Source organism: Peromyscus eremicus, chromosome 10 (genome assembly GCF_949786415.1).
Source record: "Peromyscus eremicus chromosome 10, PerEre_H2_v1, whole genome shotgun sequence".
Classification (NCBI taxonomy): domain Eukaryota; kingdom Metazoa; phylum Chordata; class Mammalia; order Rodentia; family Cricetidae; genus Peromyscus; species Peromyscus eremicus.
Window position 1 is genome coordinate 33,231,135 of NC_081426.1, and position 18,375 is coordinate 33,249,509.

General features: G+C 43.5%; 1 protein-coding gene across 1 annotated transcript; it reads left to right on the forward strand.

Annotated features, from left to right (window-relative positions):
- The first annotated feature begins 3,246 nt into the window (after positions 1 to 3,246).
- Positions 3,247 to 16,925, forward strand: LOC131920388 (pre-mRNA-splicing factor CWC22 homolog). Its single transcript, XM_059274736.1, is given in 3 exon segments — positions 3,247 to 3,287; positions 8,453 to 10,255; positions 16,766 to 16,925. Coding segments are annotated over 3 exon segments (2,004 nt in total).
- The last annotated feature ends 1,450 nt before the right edge of the window (positions 16,926 to 18,375 follow it).

The following is an 18,375-nucleotide window of genomic DNA, read 5'->3' on the forward strand; positions in this document are numbered from 1 at the left end:
TTTGTTGTCCTGTCAAAATAGGATTGTGAAGTCACTTCTGTCTCCATGATGTGGAAGTGTTGGGCCTGCCATGCTAAAGTCCAGAGCTTGGGCCAACACTGCTCAGAAGTATGGAACAGGCTGCTGGAGCAGATATTAGATCTAGAACATATTTAACATGGTTCTCTAGGCAGACTCGGAGTGATGGCTGTGTTCAGAGCTATTGGTTAAACCTGTTTGTGGGGTGGGATGTAGAAATGGTCTGACCCTTGAGCTGCTCTTATCAAGACTATGCCCACTGGGGTTTGTGAGCCTCTAACAGTTTTAGCCAGGGAAGGGTACAAGAGAATGCTCCCTGCTACTTCTGTCAGCCCTTGGGTTTATCAAGGAACTGTGACATTGTCAGACATTATCCTTCCTGTTTCCTCAAATAATTAGATCATAATTGGGGTCATGTCTTCACTCTGAGTAGAGTCGAGCAAAGATATTTGAGTCTATGAAATACTTTCTCAATGTAAAAATGATGTCTTTCATAAGTGTGCCAATGTTTCACAGTAATCTTAAGAACTGATGACCTTGATCCTCAGTTCTGCCAATGGTGCTATGAAGATAATTGTCTTCATCAAACACCTCTGCTCATACCTCAGGGATCTATGCAGAAGATGAGGTGGAAAGATTGTCAGAGTCAGAGAGGATAGATGACACCAAGGAAATGGTGTCTTCTAGACACAACATGACTGATGCAATATGAACTCAGACTGTGGAGTCATAAACATTGGTCCAAGCTAGAAGGGTCCCAGCCCTGAGAGGGGAAAGTGGACACTGATTGCCACCCCTAACCAAGAATCTACCTCCAATCGAAAGCAGCTTGCAAAGGAAAGAATTAGTTTTCCCCAATAGAGTCTCACTGGATATATATACTACCCTTTAGGGCAGGCCCTACCCACAAAGTAGATGACCAATACAAAATGAACTCCGTGTTCTATTTGGAAATCTTTTTGTCTCATATTGAATTGTTTTGAGCAGTATGTTTACCTTACTGGTCTTTATTTTTGTACATTGTTTGCAATTTTGTGTTTTTTAATCATTTATCCATGTGCTCTGCATGTATATTTCTTGGCCTTTTTGTCTGTTTTGTTTTTGAATTCTGTTTCTTTTGTTTGCCTGTTTTCTTTCTAGACCTAAAGCAAGTAGATTTGGAAGGGTGAGGAGTTGGAGCACCTGGGAAGATTGAGTGAGGGGAAACCAGGTTCAGAATATGTTTTTATGAAAATAATTATTCTCAAATAGTAAACAAAATAACAAGATTGTGAGATGAAAGAACCAAGCAATGAATTGGAGGAAGCATTAGGTGGGTAGATAATAGCAAAGTGGGGAGACATGTTAGAGACCTAGAATACTATCCAATTACATTCTTAGCTTCTTCAATGGTGTGAACACCATTCCACATCCCCAAATTATTTCCAGAATAGTCTCAAGGCCACAGACCACACAGAGGTGGGCAATGAAAAGCTACATAATGGGGCTAAAGATGCCCAAGATAATTTGGCTCTGGATCTGCAGTATTATAACCTTTCCACAGTGAGAGACACGCTAATCTATCAATACTATAGAGTATTCAGTATAGTTAACTACAGTAACTACAATCCATTCTTTCAGCTACATGGGATCCATTTCTTCACATGTTTGAAAAATGGTTCTCCACAGTTCAGACTGCTTTCTTTTGGAAGGAGTTAGGGTCCCTAAAGGGATAGACTAGTTATTGCTATTTTAACTGATCTCTACATTGACTGGAACATCCACTGTCTTCTGATGATATCCCTCCATCTTCATCCTACACTTGGTGCTTTTGTTAATGTGGGTGGATTTCCAGGTAGCACACATTAGACATTCCTCCTGAAAGTCTTTTCCCCTGGTAACCATGCTCCTCTGAGGTTGGAGTTGTATGATTCTCCTGTCCATTACTGTCAGAAACAGGAAAGGAGTGTCCAAGGTGGTCACTTGTGTGCCAAGCCCTCTTCCTGCCCCAACTGTGGCTCAGCAGGCACAGATTTGCCTGGTGAAAATTCACACCTCTGAGATGAAAATGACTCCACTTTGTGCCTGTTGGTCCTAGGATATAAACCAGAACTGTCCCTGAGCAGATAGTTTGAACCCTTGTGCTTTTTAGGGTTAAAGCTCCTGGTCCTGAAATTTCTGAGTGCAGAAAGCATCTGTCACGTGAGTAGGTCATGGGAATGTTGAGTGGGTCACTCCCTGCCAGTGTTCTTCATAGTACCACAGTGCAGTTTAAAGTGCTCGAATAAAAAACTCCTCCTCCTCCTCCAGAATTGATCAGGGTTGGCAGAGTCTTCTGGCTTGCTGAATGAGGCAGGTAACAGGTAGTTTCCATGGTTATTGATCATTACTGTTCTTTTTCCACTGTAGTGGATGTCAGGTCTGATTTTGCATGGGATGACGTGTATTGGGTTTGAATGTTCCAAGTACTTAGGGAGAAGAGGAGGTGAAGTGGTGATATTTTATTTATATTAAAATGTTATTTGTATGTTAATAAATAAAGTTGCCCAGGGGTCAGAGTTATTAGCAAGCCATAGGAAAGCAGGGCAGTTGTGGCATGTGCTTGTAATCCCAGCACTTGGTAGGGAGAGCTAGGTAAGTCTCTGTGTGTTCAGGGGTACAGCCAGTATTGGATACACATGCCTTTAATTTCAATACCAATCATAGAAAAACTGGAGGCCTATACAGACAGGCCGTGACGAGGCAGTCATGTGGTTGGGTTTACAACCAATGAGAAGGCAGAACAGGAACTCTATATAAAGACTTTAACACAGGGGTGGTTCTGGTTTGGAGAAGTAGGACCACCACAGGAGGAAGGGTAAGGTTTTAGCTCTTAGCTCTGACCTCTTGGCTTTCTTCTTTGCATTGGTTCTGTGTTTCTTATTTAATAAGAAGGTTGGTTACATCTACAGTGAAGCTTCTGAGCCTAGGATATTTACTAAGATGTATGTGTACTGTTCAAACTTAACCCTGGCCCTCCCTGGGTTGAAAGAAACTGAGGTAGCCAACTTTATCTACAAATGGCCAATATGGCCATGTAAAGAAGTGGAGAACTATCCTTTGAGCTTGCCACTGACTGTATTGAAGTTAAATCATCTGAAGTGATAACAAAACTAGCCATGGCAAACAGCAGCCTTCACAGATGATATTGACCTTGACAATCTCTCTTTTTAATGAAAACTCCCCTTTGCTAGCCTGTACTCTACCACCATGATGCTGCTTCTCACAGTAGATGAGGTTCAGCTTGAGAGGTAAAATGATATCCCCATCCTTGTGTCCTGTCTCTGTATTAGCCAATGTGTTCGTTTCTGCCTTGGACACAGAGAATAAGCATCAGGCCACCTGTTTACTGTGGGCCCATGCAAGACAATAGCAACTGCACTGAATGTTCTCTTATGCACAGGCCACTGATGCAGAAAGACATCTTTGGGGATGGGCTGTCTCCCAACTTGTGCTTCTCATATATGAGTAAATTATTTGCAGTACTTGAGTCTAGCTTGAGTCTGATCAAATTGTGACAATGTTCCTTTTTCATTCAAAGGACAAAATCCTGCCAGAGATTCTGCCTCCTGAGATCCCCATCCTCATTTCTTTCTGGGCCTTTGAATAGGCTGTAACCCAGTGAGTTTCTACATATCGGTGCTGCTGGAATGGTGATATCTGCATTCCTGCATTGGAGGCATGTCCCTTGGGTTCACCAGAAGCACTACTAATAGCTGTGGTGGGTTATAGAATGCTTAGAGAATCAGGAAGCGAATGTCATGGAGTTTTGAAACATTTCCTGCAATGTTGCTGTCTTGAGACTTCAGGGTTAACTGTGATGATTGTCTAACCTTGTGAAAGGGTTAAAACATCTCATAACTTGAGTTTTAGCTGAACCATCAAGTGTTCCATCATGTGGGGTACCATGGACAGCTCAGTTCCTCCTGTGACCCAGTAGCAATCCATATCCAGAAATTCTTTTTTTGGGATAACAGGGAATGGAATTTCTCTGGTGCACTGGGTGTCTAGAGTATGGTTTGTTAATGTTGCTGCATAAGTTTCCATGTAACTTATGTTTATTAATAACAATCCCGGGAAATGAGCTCTTCTGTTGCATAAGGTCAAGTGGCAGGGCAGCTTACACCAGCTGTCAAGTCCACTCTGGCTTGTTCTGGATTGCACTTTGACCTACAGTTTATGGACCACTTAGTAAATGGGTCTGAGCACCCAAATGTGTGAGTTTGTTACTGCTGGAATAAGAGCTTGATTGAGCACAGGCTACCTGCTTTCTGTGCTATACAAGGAATAGCAACTCACCACCCACTGCAGAGTGAGCGTGTTCTCATAGGCCAACGCCATTGATACAGCAAGATTGACTGTTAGGAGATGGACATTTCTAACTTGCCCTCATGCCACATTTAATGACCTAATGTGTGTGATGCTTATTGGTCAGTAGTCTAATGAAATTCCTCAGTGATGGAGCAGTGGCTGTGGATTTATGGTAACATGTAGAAAACATGGTGGGTGGTGTCATTAACTTGATGAAAGTGTGCTATTTTTACTGCCTGGGGAAGGCAACTCCAACCAGTGCGCCATCAACTGCTAGTTTAGTGACGTACACTGCCTTTTGCCTCATATCTTGTCATCGAGGTTTAATAAAAATACATTAAGAATGGCAGGATTTTGAATCAGGATTCAGAATTTTTTTAATTCTGCCCCACTCTAATATTCTTGCCTTCTGTCTCCTAAAGTGTGGCTGCCTGAATATATCTTTGATAAGTGTCCTTGCTAGTGGGCAAAGATGGCTATAATGATGTTTAGGCATAAATTTGGTGCACTTGTTGTATGGAATTCTACACTGTATTGGATCAAATAACTTTCTCCTAAATTTGGAAAAATTGTAAGAAGACATGAGTTCTTCTCATATTAAATGCTAAAGTACACAATTCAGTGTTAATCATATAAATGTCCAGATTCCTAGAGCTTACCAAGTGTGTGTATTGTACACAGCAAGTGAATACAACAGCTTTGTATTGCTTTTTGGTACCTCATGGTAAAAAGTGATCTGGGATTAGCAGCACCATTGTCTGTTACAGACTTGAAGCTCATTGTCAAGATCATAATTGGATCATGAGGGGAACCAGGCTATCTTCAAAGTAAGATAAGATTTATATTGAAATTAGATCACACAGCATGGAGCCAAGTTCTAACTAAGGTCCCTGTAATCTTGGTAGCAGGAATGCTGATGGTAGCAATCGAGTCAGGGTCAATGTTGACATCCCAGGGGATTTGGAGGCATAACTCAATGAGGATGAAGACCTGAGGGCTAGAAGCTGGGATGTAGCTCCCACCATGAGGAAAAAGAACAGATAGTCAAGAGACCAAGGATATAATAGCCATTCTGAAGGCTGTAGAGTAGTGCATTATCTGAGCATGTAAATACCACATGAAGATATAACCTGACAGCCTAGGTTTTCTGTGACTGTAATTCCCCATAAAGGTCAAGCCCAAGAGCTAGAAGATCTAGGGCTATAACTTTCCCATGAGGATGAAGCCTGTGGGCACTGAGAGTCAGGGCATTTCTACTTTGCTTCTGGTACTCTTGGTTACCATGCTTATAGCCTTGGAGTTCCACAGGTAGATATAATCCAATAATTCTACTATCTGCATCCATGCCCATGTGGGTAGACAGTTCTGACACACTGTGGTTGGGTGCCCTCAAAAGCTGCAGTGCCCCAGAGTGCTCTGCCTGAAATGTTTACCAAGGAAACTAGATCTCAGACGTCCTCAATAGTTTTTCTGTCTTGATGGCATTAGAATGATTGTGCCAAATGGGTGGGATAATGGTCACCATCACTGACAATACTGTATTATGGGCAATCAGGTCTTACCTAGGTGATATGAGGAATTTGGGGCTCTTGTGGAGCTATGGTATAGAGCATAAGAGACTGATCCAACACACTAATCTGTGGGAGGAGCCTGTCTTCTCTGCCCTTAGGGATGTCTGTCTTGTTTGTTGTGTCTTGGGAAATGGCTCAGAGGTTCCATTCAGAGGGTGTAAGAAGTGGAAAATAGGTGCTTATGGGTCTGACATACCCTCCTGTCACCTTAACAAGATGCTTTCTTGTAGCAGTTTGTGTTGAAACGGAGACCAGGGTCTCTCCCAGGTCTGACTTTTTAAAAATTTTTATTTATTTATTTTTCTGGGTAAGAGACTGTTAGTTTATTCGAGAGAGAAGTCGTGTGTGTGTGTGTGTGTGTGTGTGTGTGTGTGTATGTGTGTGTGGCGGGGGGTGGGGGGGGGACTGTTGCCTCCAAGAGTGACTGGACTGTGATGAGCGTCCTGGCCTCCAGTCAAGGAGGGTTTACATTATTTGAACCAAAGTCTCTGGAAGAGTCCTCCTGTGGTGGGGCCAGTGACATTGCCACACTGGAAAGAAAGACATAATCCACAGTTCTGGGAAGGTCTCACAGGCAGTGCCCCAGCTCTTTGACTTCTTGAGTTCTGATTCCAGCTAACAAGCTCACCCAGGAGAAAGGCTCAGGACTGTGGTCTGATCTCTAACACCCAGTGTAGTCACAAGCAAGGAGGCTAATGAAAACTTTCTATGGGCTTGAACCCGTGGCCAAGGCTTCTAATCTGCTGGAGCCCTCACAATGGTCTTCAGACTGAGTCTTACAGCTGGGCCAGTGGAGATAAATGCAATGATTTCTTTGGATGAGGAGGCTACATGAAGACTTTGGAAGGGGGAGCGACTTGGAGAGCGAGGGCATTATGATGGAGAATCTTTGGGGCAGCAGAGTCTAGACACGGGTTGAAGAGACTTGGTGTAGTTTGGTGTATTTCTGGGGCTCTGAGGAAGTGATCAGCTTTCAGAGAGGAGGCAGTGGCGGCAGTGGCAGAGGTGGCAGCAGCAGCAGCAGCAGGCCCTGGCTATAGGCATGCAGTGGTTAGAGGGGTCGGGTTGGAGCTCTACTTCTTGGATCATGGAAGGGGACAGAGGCTGGAGTTCTGGGCTGAGAAGTGGTAGGTGGAACGTCCTATTAGTGGCCACTCACTGCGGCCCCAGATGAGTTGGCGGGATCCTCTCCCTCTTGAGGACTGTGGCTGAAATGTCCAGGGCCAGAGCAGGAGAGAGAGAGAGAAATCAGGGGACAAGGATCCCATGAAACAAGGAAATGTGTCAACTCTCGACTTGATTGAAAAAAGCTGGTGAAATCCCATGTCTGAAGGTAGGGCACAGGAAGAGGCTGCCACATCCAGGAGCAATCACTCTTGGGCACATACATAAATATTATGGGGAAGGCTTCTGCAAAGCTATCCATGCTGGCCCAGGAGACATGGGGAGCCCTCTTGATGGATGACAAAGTACTACTGGTCTCAGGTTGGATGATGCTATAGCCATAGGCAGAAGGAGTCTGGCAACCCAGGGGTCTGGTGCACCCATGGGCATGGCACCTTCCTCCGAGAACTACCCCACATTACAGGTGTCTTTGAGGCCAGGCCGGGGCCACACACACCTATATACCTACCGCTCTCCAGGCAGTGATCCATCTCCATCTCTGTGAGTCCCAAGACACCCTGCATTACACGAGAGTGACCGATTCAGTTGAGGACAGAAAGAGAGCCAGGCATTAGAGGAACACACCTTTGATCCCAGTACTGGGGAGTCACAGGCCTGTGGTAGATATATTATGCACCTCAATAAACTGATCTGGGGGTCAGAGACAGAACAGCCACCCTATTATACATAGAGTTTAGACAGTGGTGGCCCATGCCTTTAATCCTAGCATTCCAGAGGCAGAGATCCATCCAGATCTCTGAGTTCAAGGCCACACTGGAAACAGCCAAGCATGGCAACACACACCTTTAATCCCAGGAAGTGATGGCAGGAAAAAAGGGATATAAGGTATGAGGACTAGGGACTAGAGGATTTTAGGCTTTTAAGCATTTAGGCGTTTAGCAGCAGTTCAGCTGAGATCCATTCAGATGAGGACTCAGAGGCTTCCAGTTTGAGGAAACAGAATCGGCCAAGAAATTGGCAAGGCGAGGTTGGTTGTGGCTTGTTCTGTTTCTCTGATCTTTCAGATTTACCCCAGAAACTGGCACTGAGGTTTTTATTAATAAGACCTTTTAGAGATTTGTGTTACACATGTCTTTAATCCCAGCACTAGGAAGGAAGTGAAATAGCAGGGCGGAGAAAGGTACATAAGGTGTGAGGAGACAGGACCTAGAGGCCTGTTGGCTATACCCTTCTCTTTTTCACCTTAGTGCCTCTCAGCTGAGGACTCAGACATTTAGTCTGAGGATTCCTGGAGACAGGATCTCCCCTTTGTGGCCTGAGGAGCCGCAGTGGTGACCAGTGGAGACAGAAAAAGAAAACTGTCAAGGAACTCAGACCACTGAGGTACTTGTTTCTTGAACCAACTTGAGGAGTCTAGGCCCAGTCAACATAAAACCCTCCTGGGGTCACGACAGAAGGGAGAGCCACAACTCATGCCAACGGAACTCCTCCCCAGAAGACAGAAGTAGGGACCAAGAAAAATGCAGAGCAAGGAAAAGATTCTGGAAATCCCCACCTCCTGGAAGAAGGAGCCCTGAAAGAGCTGTTCCCCAGAGTTCTACTCTGGAAGAACCTGCCAGGAAGGAGGAGGAGGATGAGCAGGACCCATTGCTTGTCCTAACTGGGGGAGCTTCTATTCCTCCTGCAAAGCTCAGGAGGATGCAGGAACAGACCAGTGATAAAAACAGCTTAGCCTACCAGATGCTGAACTGGGAGGCCCTGAAGAAGTCAATCCAGGGCTTAATAAACAAGATTAACATTGCAAACCTCAGCATTGTTAGCCAAGAGCTCCTTCAGGAAAACCTAGTCGGGGGGAGAGGACTGCTGTCCAGGTCTGTCTTGCGGGCACAGAGTGCTTCTCCAATCTACACTCAGGTATATGCAGCTCTGGTTGCCATCATCAACTCAAAATTCCCACAGACTGGAGAACTGGTCCTCAAGAGACTGATCCTGAACTTCCATAAAGGCTACCAAAGAAATGACAAGCCTCTTTGCCTAACTGCTTCCAAATTTATGGCCCGTCTTCTTAATCAAAATGTGGCCTATGAGGTGCTGGGCCTTCAGATGCTCACTCTGCTACTGGAGAGACCAATGGATGACAGCTTTGAGGTAGCTGTGGCCCTCCTCAAGGAGTGTGACCTCAAATTAACCCAGGTGTCCCCAAGAGGAATCGATGCCATCTTTGAATGCCTGTGAAACATTCTCCATGAGTCTGAGGTGAAAAAAAGCGTTCAGTACATGACTGAAGTGATGTTTGCTGTCTGGAAGGACAGATTCAAGGACCACCCTGTTATTCTGGAAGGACTCGATTTAGTTGAAGAGGATGATCAGTTCACCCATATGCTCCTCTTGGAGGATGACTATGATCCAGAGGATGTTCTCAATGTTTTCAAGATGGGTCCTAGTTATAGGGAGAATGGAGAGAATTATAAAGCGGTTAAAAAGGAAATTCTTCATGAAGGAGACAGTGATTCAATCACAGACCCAGAGGCTGGAAGTAGTGAGGAGGAGGAGGAGGAGGAGGAAGAAGATGAAGATGAAGAGGAGGAAGGACAAAAAGTAACCGTTCGTGACAAAACAGAAATGGATCTAGTCTCATTTCGCCGTACAGTATACCTTGCTCTTCAGTCCAGTTTAGATGTTGAGGAATGTGCACACAAGGTGCTGAACAGGGAGTTGGTTGAGAGCCAAACACAAGAGCTGTGCAGAGTGATTGTTGATTGCTGCGCCCAGCAGAGGACGCACCAACCATTTTTTGGTTTGTTAGGTGGGCGGTTGTGCATGCTGAGAAAAGAATACTCAGAATCCTTTATGAGGCTACTGAGAGAACAGTATGACAGGATCCACTGCTTAGAGACTAACAAACTGAGAAACATTCCTCAGTTCTCTGCTCACCTTTTGTGCACGGATTTACTTCCGTGGAGGGTTCTTGACTGCATGAAGCTGAGTGAAGAAACAACTACATCATCTAGTAGAATTTTTCTCAAAGTCTTTTTCCAGGAACTATGTGAATCCATGGGCCTTCCTAAACTGAAGGCAAGGTTCAAAGGTGAAACTCTATAGCCATTCTTGGAAGTACTATTACCTCGAGACAATCCACAGAATACCCGGTTTGCCATCAACTTCTTCCATTTTATGGGTCTCGGGCGATTAACTGCTGAGCTGAGAGCAAGGTCTGAGAGAGACAGAGCTCAAAACTCAAGAAATGCTCACTGGAGAGATCCCCTAGCAAGGTGCATGGCCAGCAGAAGCCTTCCTTCCCAAGACTATTGTTACAGTAGAGTTGGGAATGGCCGAGACCGAGACAGGCACAGAGAGCTGGCAGACGAGCATGCTGGGCCAATGGGGAAGCGATGAGACAGAAGAGAGTCTTTTTCTCACATGGAGAAGCAAAGGACCCGAAATCAGGACAGTGCCAGCCTCAGATGAAAGATGACTCTAAGGCAAGGGAAGGGAGTAGAGGACATTCAGGCCCTGAAAGTGAGGACCACAGGAATCAGAATGGTGCTGAGAGACGATGGGAAAACTGGACCAGATACTCTGAACATTGAACATTCAAGAGAATCAAGAAATCAGGACCAGAGGAGAGGAAAGTCTCCAATGAGATGAAAATAATTCCAATGGCAACTGATTGGGCCTGACATTCACTCACTTCCAAGGCCTTTTCTACATTGATGGGTTGTATAGAGAACTCTTGTATAAAGTAGGTGTTTGCGTCTGTACATTTTAAAGATGTTTACTTTTGGATATGTTTTATGATTGATACTTCTCTAGGTCTTCTGTAAATCATAACAACAGAGTGGTAATTGTTACAAATGCTCATTGAAAAAAATGTGATATATTATGTACCCTAATACAATCTGCCTGGAGGTCAGAGAACAGAACAAGTCACTAGAGGAAACATAGAGGCCAGGGGGTGGCAGCACACACATTTAATCCTAGCAGTAGGGAGGCAGGGACCCTTCTGGGTCTCTGAGTTCAAAGCCACCCTGGATTATACAAGGTTGATTCAGTCTAGGAGAGAAACAGAGCCAGGCAGTAGAGGCACCCACCTTTCTTCTCAATACTCATGAGTCACCCCTTTAATCCCAGCACTAGGAAGGAAGTGAAACAGCAGGACAGAGAAAGGTTTGTAAGGCGTGAGGAGACAGTGACAGGAACTAGAGGCCTGTCCCTGTAGCAGCATACTTCCTTGCTAACATACCTCCTCCCTGCCTGACCACCTGTTTCTTCTGTCTTTTACCCATTAAGTCCTTTGTTACCACATGTGTCTCTGTATTTTTCTTTTGTTTTTTCTTCAGATGTTCCCCCCTCTCCAGGACACCTTAATCTTTCCATCTCGTGTTAACAATGCCTTGTTTGCACACATCCTGAGACTGGTTGTCCCCACCTGTTGCTGCCGGCAGGTAGTGGAAGCTCTTTTAGAATGAAGGATCTCTTTCCCTAGAATGAAGGATCTCTCCCCCTAGAATGAAGGATCTCTCCCCCTAGATGCTGTGTGCAGGCCAGGTAGAAGGAAGGGCCCACTTTCCTTTCCATGGCCTTGTGCTGTCTGTTAATTCTTGGCGCTCCACACCTTGGTACTTGGGATGAAAACATATTCTCAGCTAAAGCACATCTTACCTTCAAAAAGAAATGGTTTCACTGAGAGGTTGGTGGTTAGTTGGCTTAGAAATTTATAGGATTACAGTGTGTGCCATATATATGATGCTTACTATGTTGTGTCAGCTATTAGGTGCTGTTTAGCAGTTCTTGTCTAGCAACAAGTATGGTAGTGTAATGTGTAACAGAAGAAGGTGTGGCATATAAGGTCTTGTTTGGATCAGGGCCATCTGTAGCAGTAAGTGCTTTGGACCTAAATTTTTTGTTTTTGTTTTTGTTTTTTTTGTTTTTCGAGACAGGGTTTCTCTGTGTAGCTTTGAGACTTTCCTGGAACTCGCTTTGGAGACCAGGCTGGCCTTGAACTCACAGAGATCTGCCTGTCTCTGCCTCCCGAGTGCTGGGATTAAAGGCATGCACCACCACCGCCCGGCTTGGACCTGAATTTTTTAAATATTTATTGTGGACTGGGTGGGACACAAGAAAACTTCTAGCTACAAATGGCATCCAATGTGGGGTATGAACTTCCACCCAAAACCTGAAAAAGCTTTTAAAAGTGTTTCTAAAATGGAGCCAAGAGCACCTTCTTAGTTGTGTCTCTCAGGAAAGCTGTGATACAGAGACGTTGTGGTGGGCTGACTTGAGCCACAGTATGGTGGTTTCACAACACACAGGCTTTAGCCAAGTATCCTGGTGGATTCTTGGTGTGGTACACAGCAGCATCTCTAGGCCACACAGTACACTGCATGGTGGATTTAGCTTTTACTAGTACATAAAAAAAAAATTTTGTTTTTTCTGGACTACACGTTGTTTTAATGAAGGCATAGACCCACTGCTTCTGAGAGTTGATGGTACACATGGCCCCGAGCTGGAGGTGAATTACCTCTGCCATGTTGAAAAGCTGAGGTGGGCAGAGTCAGCAACCAAGTCTTCAGCTTCAGTTCTAGCCACTGCAGTTTAAAGCAATAGATTCACAATAAAACAGATTTGGATGAGATAAAACCTAAACTGTTTACAGTGTGTGTAAAAATGTACATAGGCTTAAAAGAAAGATAAAAAGGATAGACAGTTATATAAAGAAATAGAAAGTTTTATAAAATAAAATCTTTGCCGGGTGGTGGTGGTGCACGCCTTTAATCCCAGCACTCGCTCTTGTTTAAGGTATTATGTGTGTATAACTCATTTAAAATTGTAATGTATCATTAAGAAACACAGATTATGCCGGACAGTGGTGGCACACTACTTTAATCTCAGCACTTGGGAGGCAAAGGCATGTGGATCTCTGTGAGATCAAGGTCAGCCTGGTCTACAGAGCGACATCCAGGACAGGCACCAAAACTACACAGAGAAAGCCTGTCTTGGGAAAAAAAAATAGTTAATCATCTATGATGGTCAAACTTATAGTCATTAGTTTAGTTTTCTAGGTATACATAGATATATTTTAGATAGATAGGTAATCTTCAAACACTTCAAAGACCTACAGAATATGACATTTAAAATGTTTTAAAAAACTTAGACTTTTCTGGACAGTGAGACATGTCTGCTTCTAACAGGACCGATTTACTTCAGATAGGAGGATAGGCATTGAAGACACTCCATATGGAGTTTATCTTCTTCCTGGCAAAAATAGTCAATTGGGCAAGAAACTGTTCTTGCCTGGACTGCTTGATATAATGTATCAACTAGATATGCAGGACCCATAGGAAGGTGACCAACTGAACTTTGCAAGGCAAAATGGTCCTTCAGGTTCTTGCTTTGCAGACGAAACTGCCAGATATTCTACAGGACACAGAGGAAAGTGACTGAGAGACTCTAGGTGCATGGCCTGAAAATGGATGCCCCAACATTACAAAAGAACTTTAGGTAACTGTCCAGGCAGCCAGCTGTCTCTGTCATTCTAGATTTTTGGAAGGTGCTTATAATGCACTTCTTGTTTACTTAGGTAATATTATATCCTTCTGAGGTCTTTGATGTAGTTGAAGACTAGATAGTTATAACTATGGTTTTCCTTGGTTATGATAATAGATAAGGTAGATATGAAACCTTAGACTCACAAATATAGGATAAATAAATATTTTCTTTAAATTTGCCAAATATAAATAGACTAGATATTATAACTGTAATTCTTGCTTGATAATTGTTTTGTTATGTATAATTTTATTATGTTAAAGTTAAAAATTTCCTTTTTAATTAAACAGAAAATGGAAAATGCTGGTTTAATAAAATGCTGATTGACCAGTAGCCAGGCAGGAAGTATATGTGGGATAAGCAGACAAGGAGAATTCTGGGAAGAGAAAAGCTGAGTCAGGAGACACCAGCCTGTTGTCCAGGGAGCAGCATGTAATGGCACACAGGTAAACCCATGGAAAATGTGGTGACATATAGATTAACAGAAATGGGCTGAGTTTAAGTGTAGGAGCTAGTCAGTGGTAGGCCTGAGCTAATGGCCAGACAGTTATAATTAATATAAGCCTCTGTGTGTTTACTTGGGTCTGAGTGTCTGCAGACTGGGTGGGACACAGGAAAACTTCCAGCTACAGTGTTGAAATGCAAAAATAAAAATAAAAAAGCACCCCTGAACATTAACAAGCAACTAGACTTCTTTTTTCAAAGTCTGAACAATCCCATTCTGGATGGTATTTCTTGGAAGCAGAAGAAAGAAAAGACCTGAAAAATGATCTACCTATAGAGCATCATCACAGGCGAGATGGGATGCCTCAACACAAAGTGGACACTGGGTACTTGGATATGTACTAGGTCCATCACTCTTCTAAGGATGCTCACATTTCAGAACACACAATACAAGAGGTTGCATCAGCATCATGACTGCCTCTTGCACCCCATCCTCATAGCAATTTCCTCTTTTTCAGGCCTCAGATGGCCTTCCTTCCACTGGAACTTCACATAACCACTGAGCCTCAGACACAAAGCACATCCTTTTGAACCAGGGCAGACACAATCTGTCCACAGCAGGGATTTCAGACACAAACCCCATCAATGAAAACCGCACAGCTCATAGTTCTGAGGAAGGGTGAAAGTTACAGAATGAGGAGGCAGATTCAGTTCTTCACTATCATTGCAGTGTGCTAAACTGCCATGTGTGTAACATTCTGATGAGGACTGTCTGCTTTGAGGTCCCTTGACTCCCTCTGTGTAGCATCTGAGGCTTCTCACTGAGGTCTAGAACATGGTCTACACATATACACAATGGTTGCATTCAACACAGCTCTAGTTTATGGATTAAGCCTATGTCTGACAGCTATACTGGTGACTGATGTTGAGGTCCCATGTAGAGACTTTTATCAGATACCTAGTCTACCTGCATAAGCCAATATATTGACTGAGATGGGTAAAGTGCTCAGCCTTTTGAACCCTAAGTCAGCAAAATCCTATGAAGCTTCTTCCGCTAGAGGGCAGTACAGAGTCTACTTTAATATAACCATAGTCCTGCCATGGGCCAAATTTCACATGGTCAGTCTCTCCCTTCCCACATGACCCTAGGAATTTTTAAATGAACCAACCAACAGGACTGCATCAGACCCCTGACCTTTGCAGCCACTGAGGTGGAATGTCAAAGTATTGTCATTGAAACGGATATCACGGGCCAGCCACCCAGAGACACAGTAAGCCACAGATGTAGTAGGAAAGAAAGGCATATAAACAGAGAAAGATAAAAGGCAAGAGGCAAAAGATATATGGGATAATTTAAGGTAAGAATTTGACTGGAAATTAACCCAGCTAAGGCCTGGCATTCATAAGAATAAGCCTCTGGGTATTTATTTGGAAGAAGGATGACTGTCCCCCTCCATTCCCAAGGAACCAAAGAGTAAAAAGTAAAAAAAAAAACAAACCCTCCATCCTTTGGTCAGTTTTAAAGGGGACAAGGAGATAGTACTCTATTAGGAGGGAAAGGGGGACAATCCACATGAGGTGAGAGGAATGTTACAAGGAAAGCAGCAGAAAGCAGCTCAGGAGAGGACTGAGCACTCCACAGCCTTGTACTTGCTCCACCTGCCAGGTTTATTTCCCTATGACTGCAGGAATCCCTCAAGAGTCAGAGCTGGGCATGAGACCCTGGTCTCAGGATTTGCACCATCAAACTGCAAGAAGAAAGCATCCTGTTGCCATGACATTAAGATTGGCTATCTTGGGCTGGATAGATGGCTCAGAGGTTAAGAGCACTGGCTGTTCTTCCAGAGGTCCTGAGTTCAATTCCCAGCAACCACGTGGTGGTTTACAACCATCTGTAATGAGATCTGGTGCCCTCTTCTGGCTTGCAGGCAGAATACCATATGCATAATAAATAAATATTTTTTAAAAAAAAGATTGGCTATCTCAGACACATGAGCACTTATATTTTATTTTACACCCTCTGATCAGAAACTCTGAGCCGTTTTCCCAGACTCAACAAACAAGACAGACTCATCCCTATGGGCAGAACCAATGGTCTCTTCTTACAGATTAGCATGTTGGGATTAGTCTCTTATGTTCCATACACTAGCACCACAAGAGCCCAAAATTCCTCATATCACCTAGGTAAGAACTGATTGCTCATAGTAGATAAAGTATTGTCAGTGATGGTGACACTATCCTAACTGTTAGACACAATCTTTCTAATGGCACCAAAGACTAGAAAAACTACCTACGTCTTCTGAGACCTGGTTTCCTTGGAAGACTATTGAAGGAGAGCACTCAGAGGCATCACAGATTTTGAGGGAATCCAACCATAGTGTGGCAGCAACCTCTACCAACATGGGCATGGATGCAGATAGTAGAAATATTGGATATATTCCACCATAGGAACCACAAGGCTAGAAACATGATAACCAAGAACAGCAAAAGCAGAGTAGGTTTAGTCTGGCTCTCAGAGCTCACAGGCTTCATCCTCATGGGAAAGTTATAGCCCTAGATCTTCTAGCTCTTAGGCTTTATCTTCATGGGGGAATTATACTCACAGGAAACCAGGGCTGTCTGACTGTATCTTCATATGGTATTTATATGCCCAGTTGATCCACTACTCTGATGCTTTCATAATGGCTATTACATCCCCTGGCCCATTGACTATCTGCTCTTTATCCTCATAGTGGGAGCTGCATCCCAGCTTCTAGCCCTCAGATCTTCATCCTCATTGAGTTATGTCTCCAGATCCCCTGGGCTCTCAACATTGACCCTGACTCAATTGCTTCCATCAGCATCCCTGCTTCCCAGCTTTCAGGGCCCTTAGATGGGACTTGGGCTCCATGATGTGTGATCTAATTTCAATATAAATCTTATTTCAATTTGAAGATGCTGTTCCTCCTCCTAACCAATCATGAACTTGGTAGTGAGCTTTAGCATCTATAGTATACAATTGTGGTGCTAATCCCAAGTTACTTTTTACCATGAAATACCAAGAAGCAATGCAAAGTTGTTGAATCTGCTTGCTGTATACAATACACTTACTTGATTAGCCTTGTCTTGTTCCTGATTTTAGTGGAATTGCTTGAGTTTCTCTCCATTTAATTTGATGTTGGCTCTCAGCTTGCTGTAAATTGCCTTTATTATATTTAGGTATCTTCCTTGTATTCCTGATCTCTCCAAGACCTTTATCATGAAGGGGTGTTGCATTTGTTGAAGACTTTTTCAGCATCTATTGAGATGATCATGTGATTTCTTTCAGTTTGTTTATATGGTGGATTACATTGATAGATTTTTGTATGTTGAACTATCCCTGCATCTCTGGAATGAGACCTACTTGATCATGGTGGATGATTTTTTTAGTATGTATTGTTGGATTTAGATTGCCAGTATTTTATTGATTACTTTTGCATCAGTGTTCATGAGGGAGATTGGTATGTAATTCTCTTTCTTTGTTGCATCTTTGTGTGGCTTGGGTAACTAGCTTCATTAAAAGAGTTTGGTAATGTTCCTTCTGTTTCTATTGTGTGGAACAATTTCAGGAGTATTTGTACTAGCTCTTCTTTGAAATTCTGTTAGAATTCTGCACTGAAACCACCTGGCCCTGGGCCCTCTTTGTTTGGGAGACTTTTAATAACTGCTTCTATTTCCTTGGGGGTTATAGGTCTATTTAAATTGTTTATCTGGTCTTGATTTAATTTTGATATGTGGTACCTATCCAGAAAATTTTCCATTTCTTTTAGATTTTCCAATTTTGTGGAGTACAGGTTTTTGAAGTATGACCTGATGATTCTCTGGATTTCCTCATTGTTTTGTCTCCCTTTTCATTTCTGATCTTGTTAATTTGGATATTCTTTCTCTGCCTTTTGGTTAGTTTGGATAAGGGTTTGTCTAATCTTGTTGGTTTTCTCCCAAGAACCAACTCTTGGGCCTGTATGGTCTGCTGACTTTGTTAATCATGGTTGATATGAGCCCTTTCCCATCTGGACTGCTCAGCCACCTTCATCCAAAAAAAGGATTCTAAACCTAGCCTCATCACTACAGTGTTGCAATGTTGGGTCCCCTAGATTCCTCAAGGCAAATGTGAGAGCCAGAACACTCTTCTGTGAAGCAGCTCCTAGACTGACTATGCAGGTCAGGGTCCTTCCACCACACCCTTTCACATGTTTCCTGAGAGATGTGCAGTTCATACAGTGGCTGCTGAGATAGATTAGTGACAGATGCTCAGAGCTCTTTGTCAGAAAGATTATTGGCTGATTTGTAGGACAGAGGGTAAAATGTCTCACCAGTTGGGAAT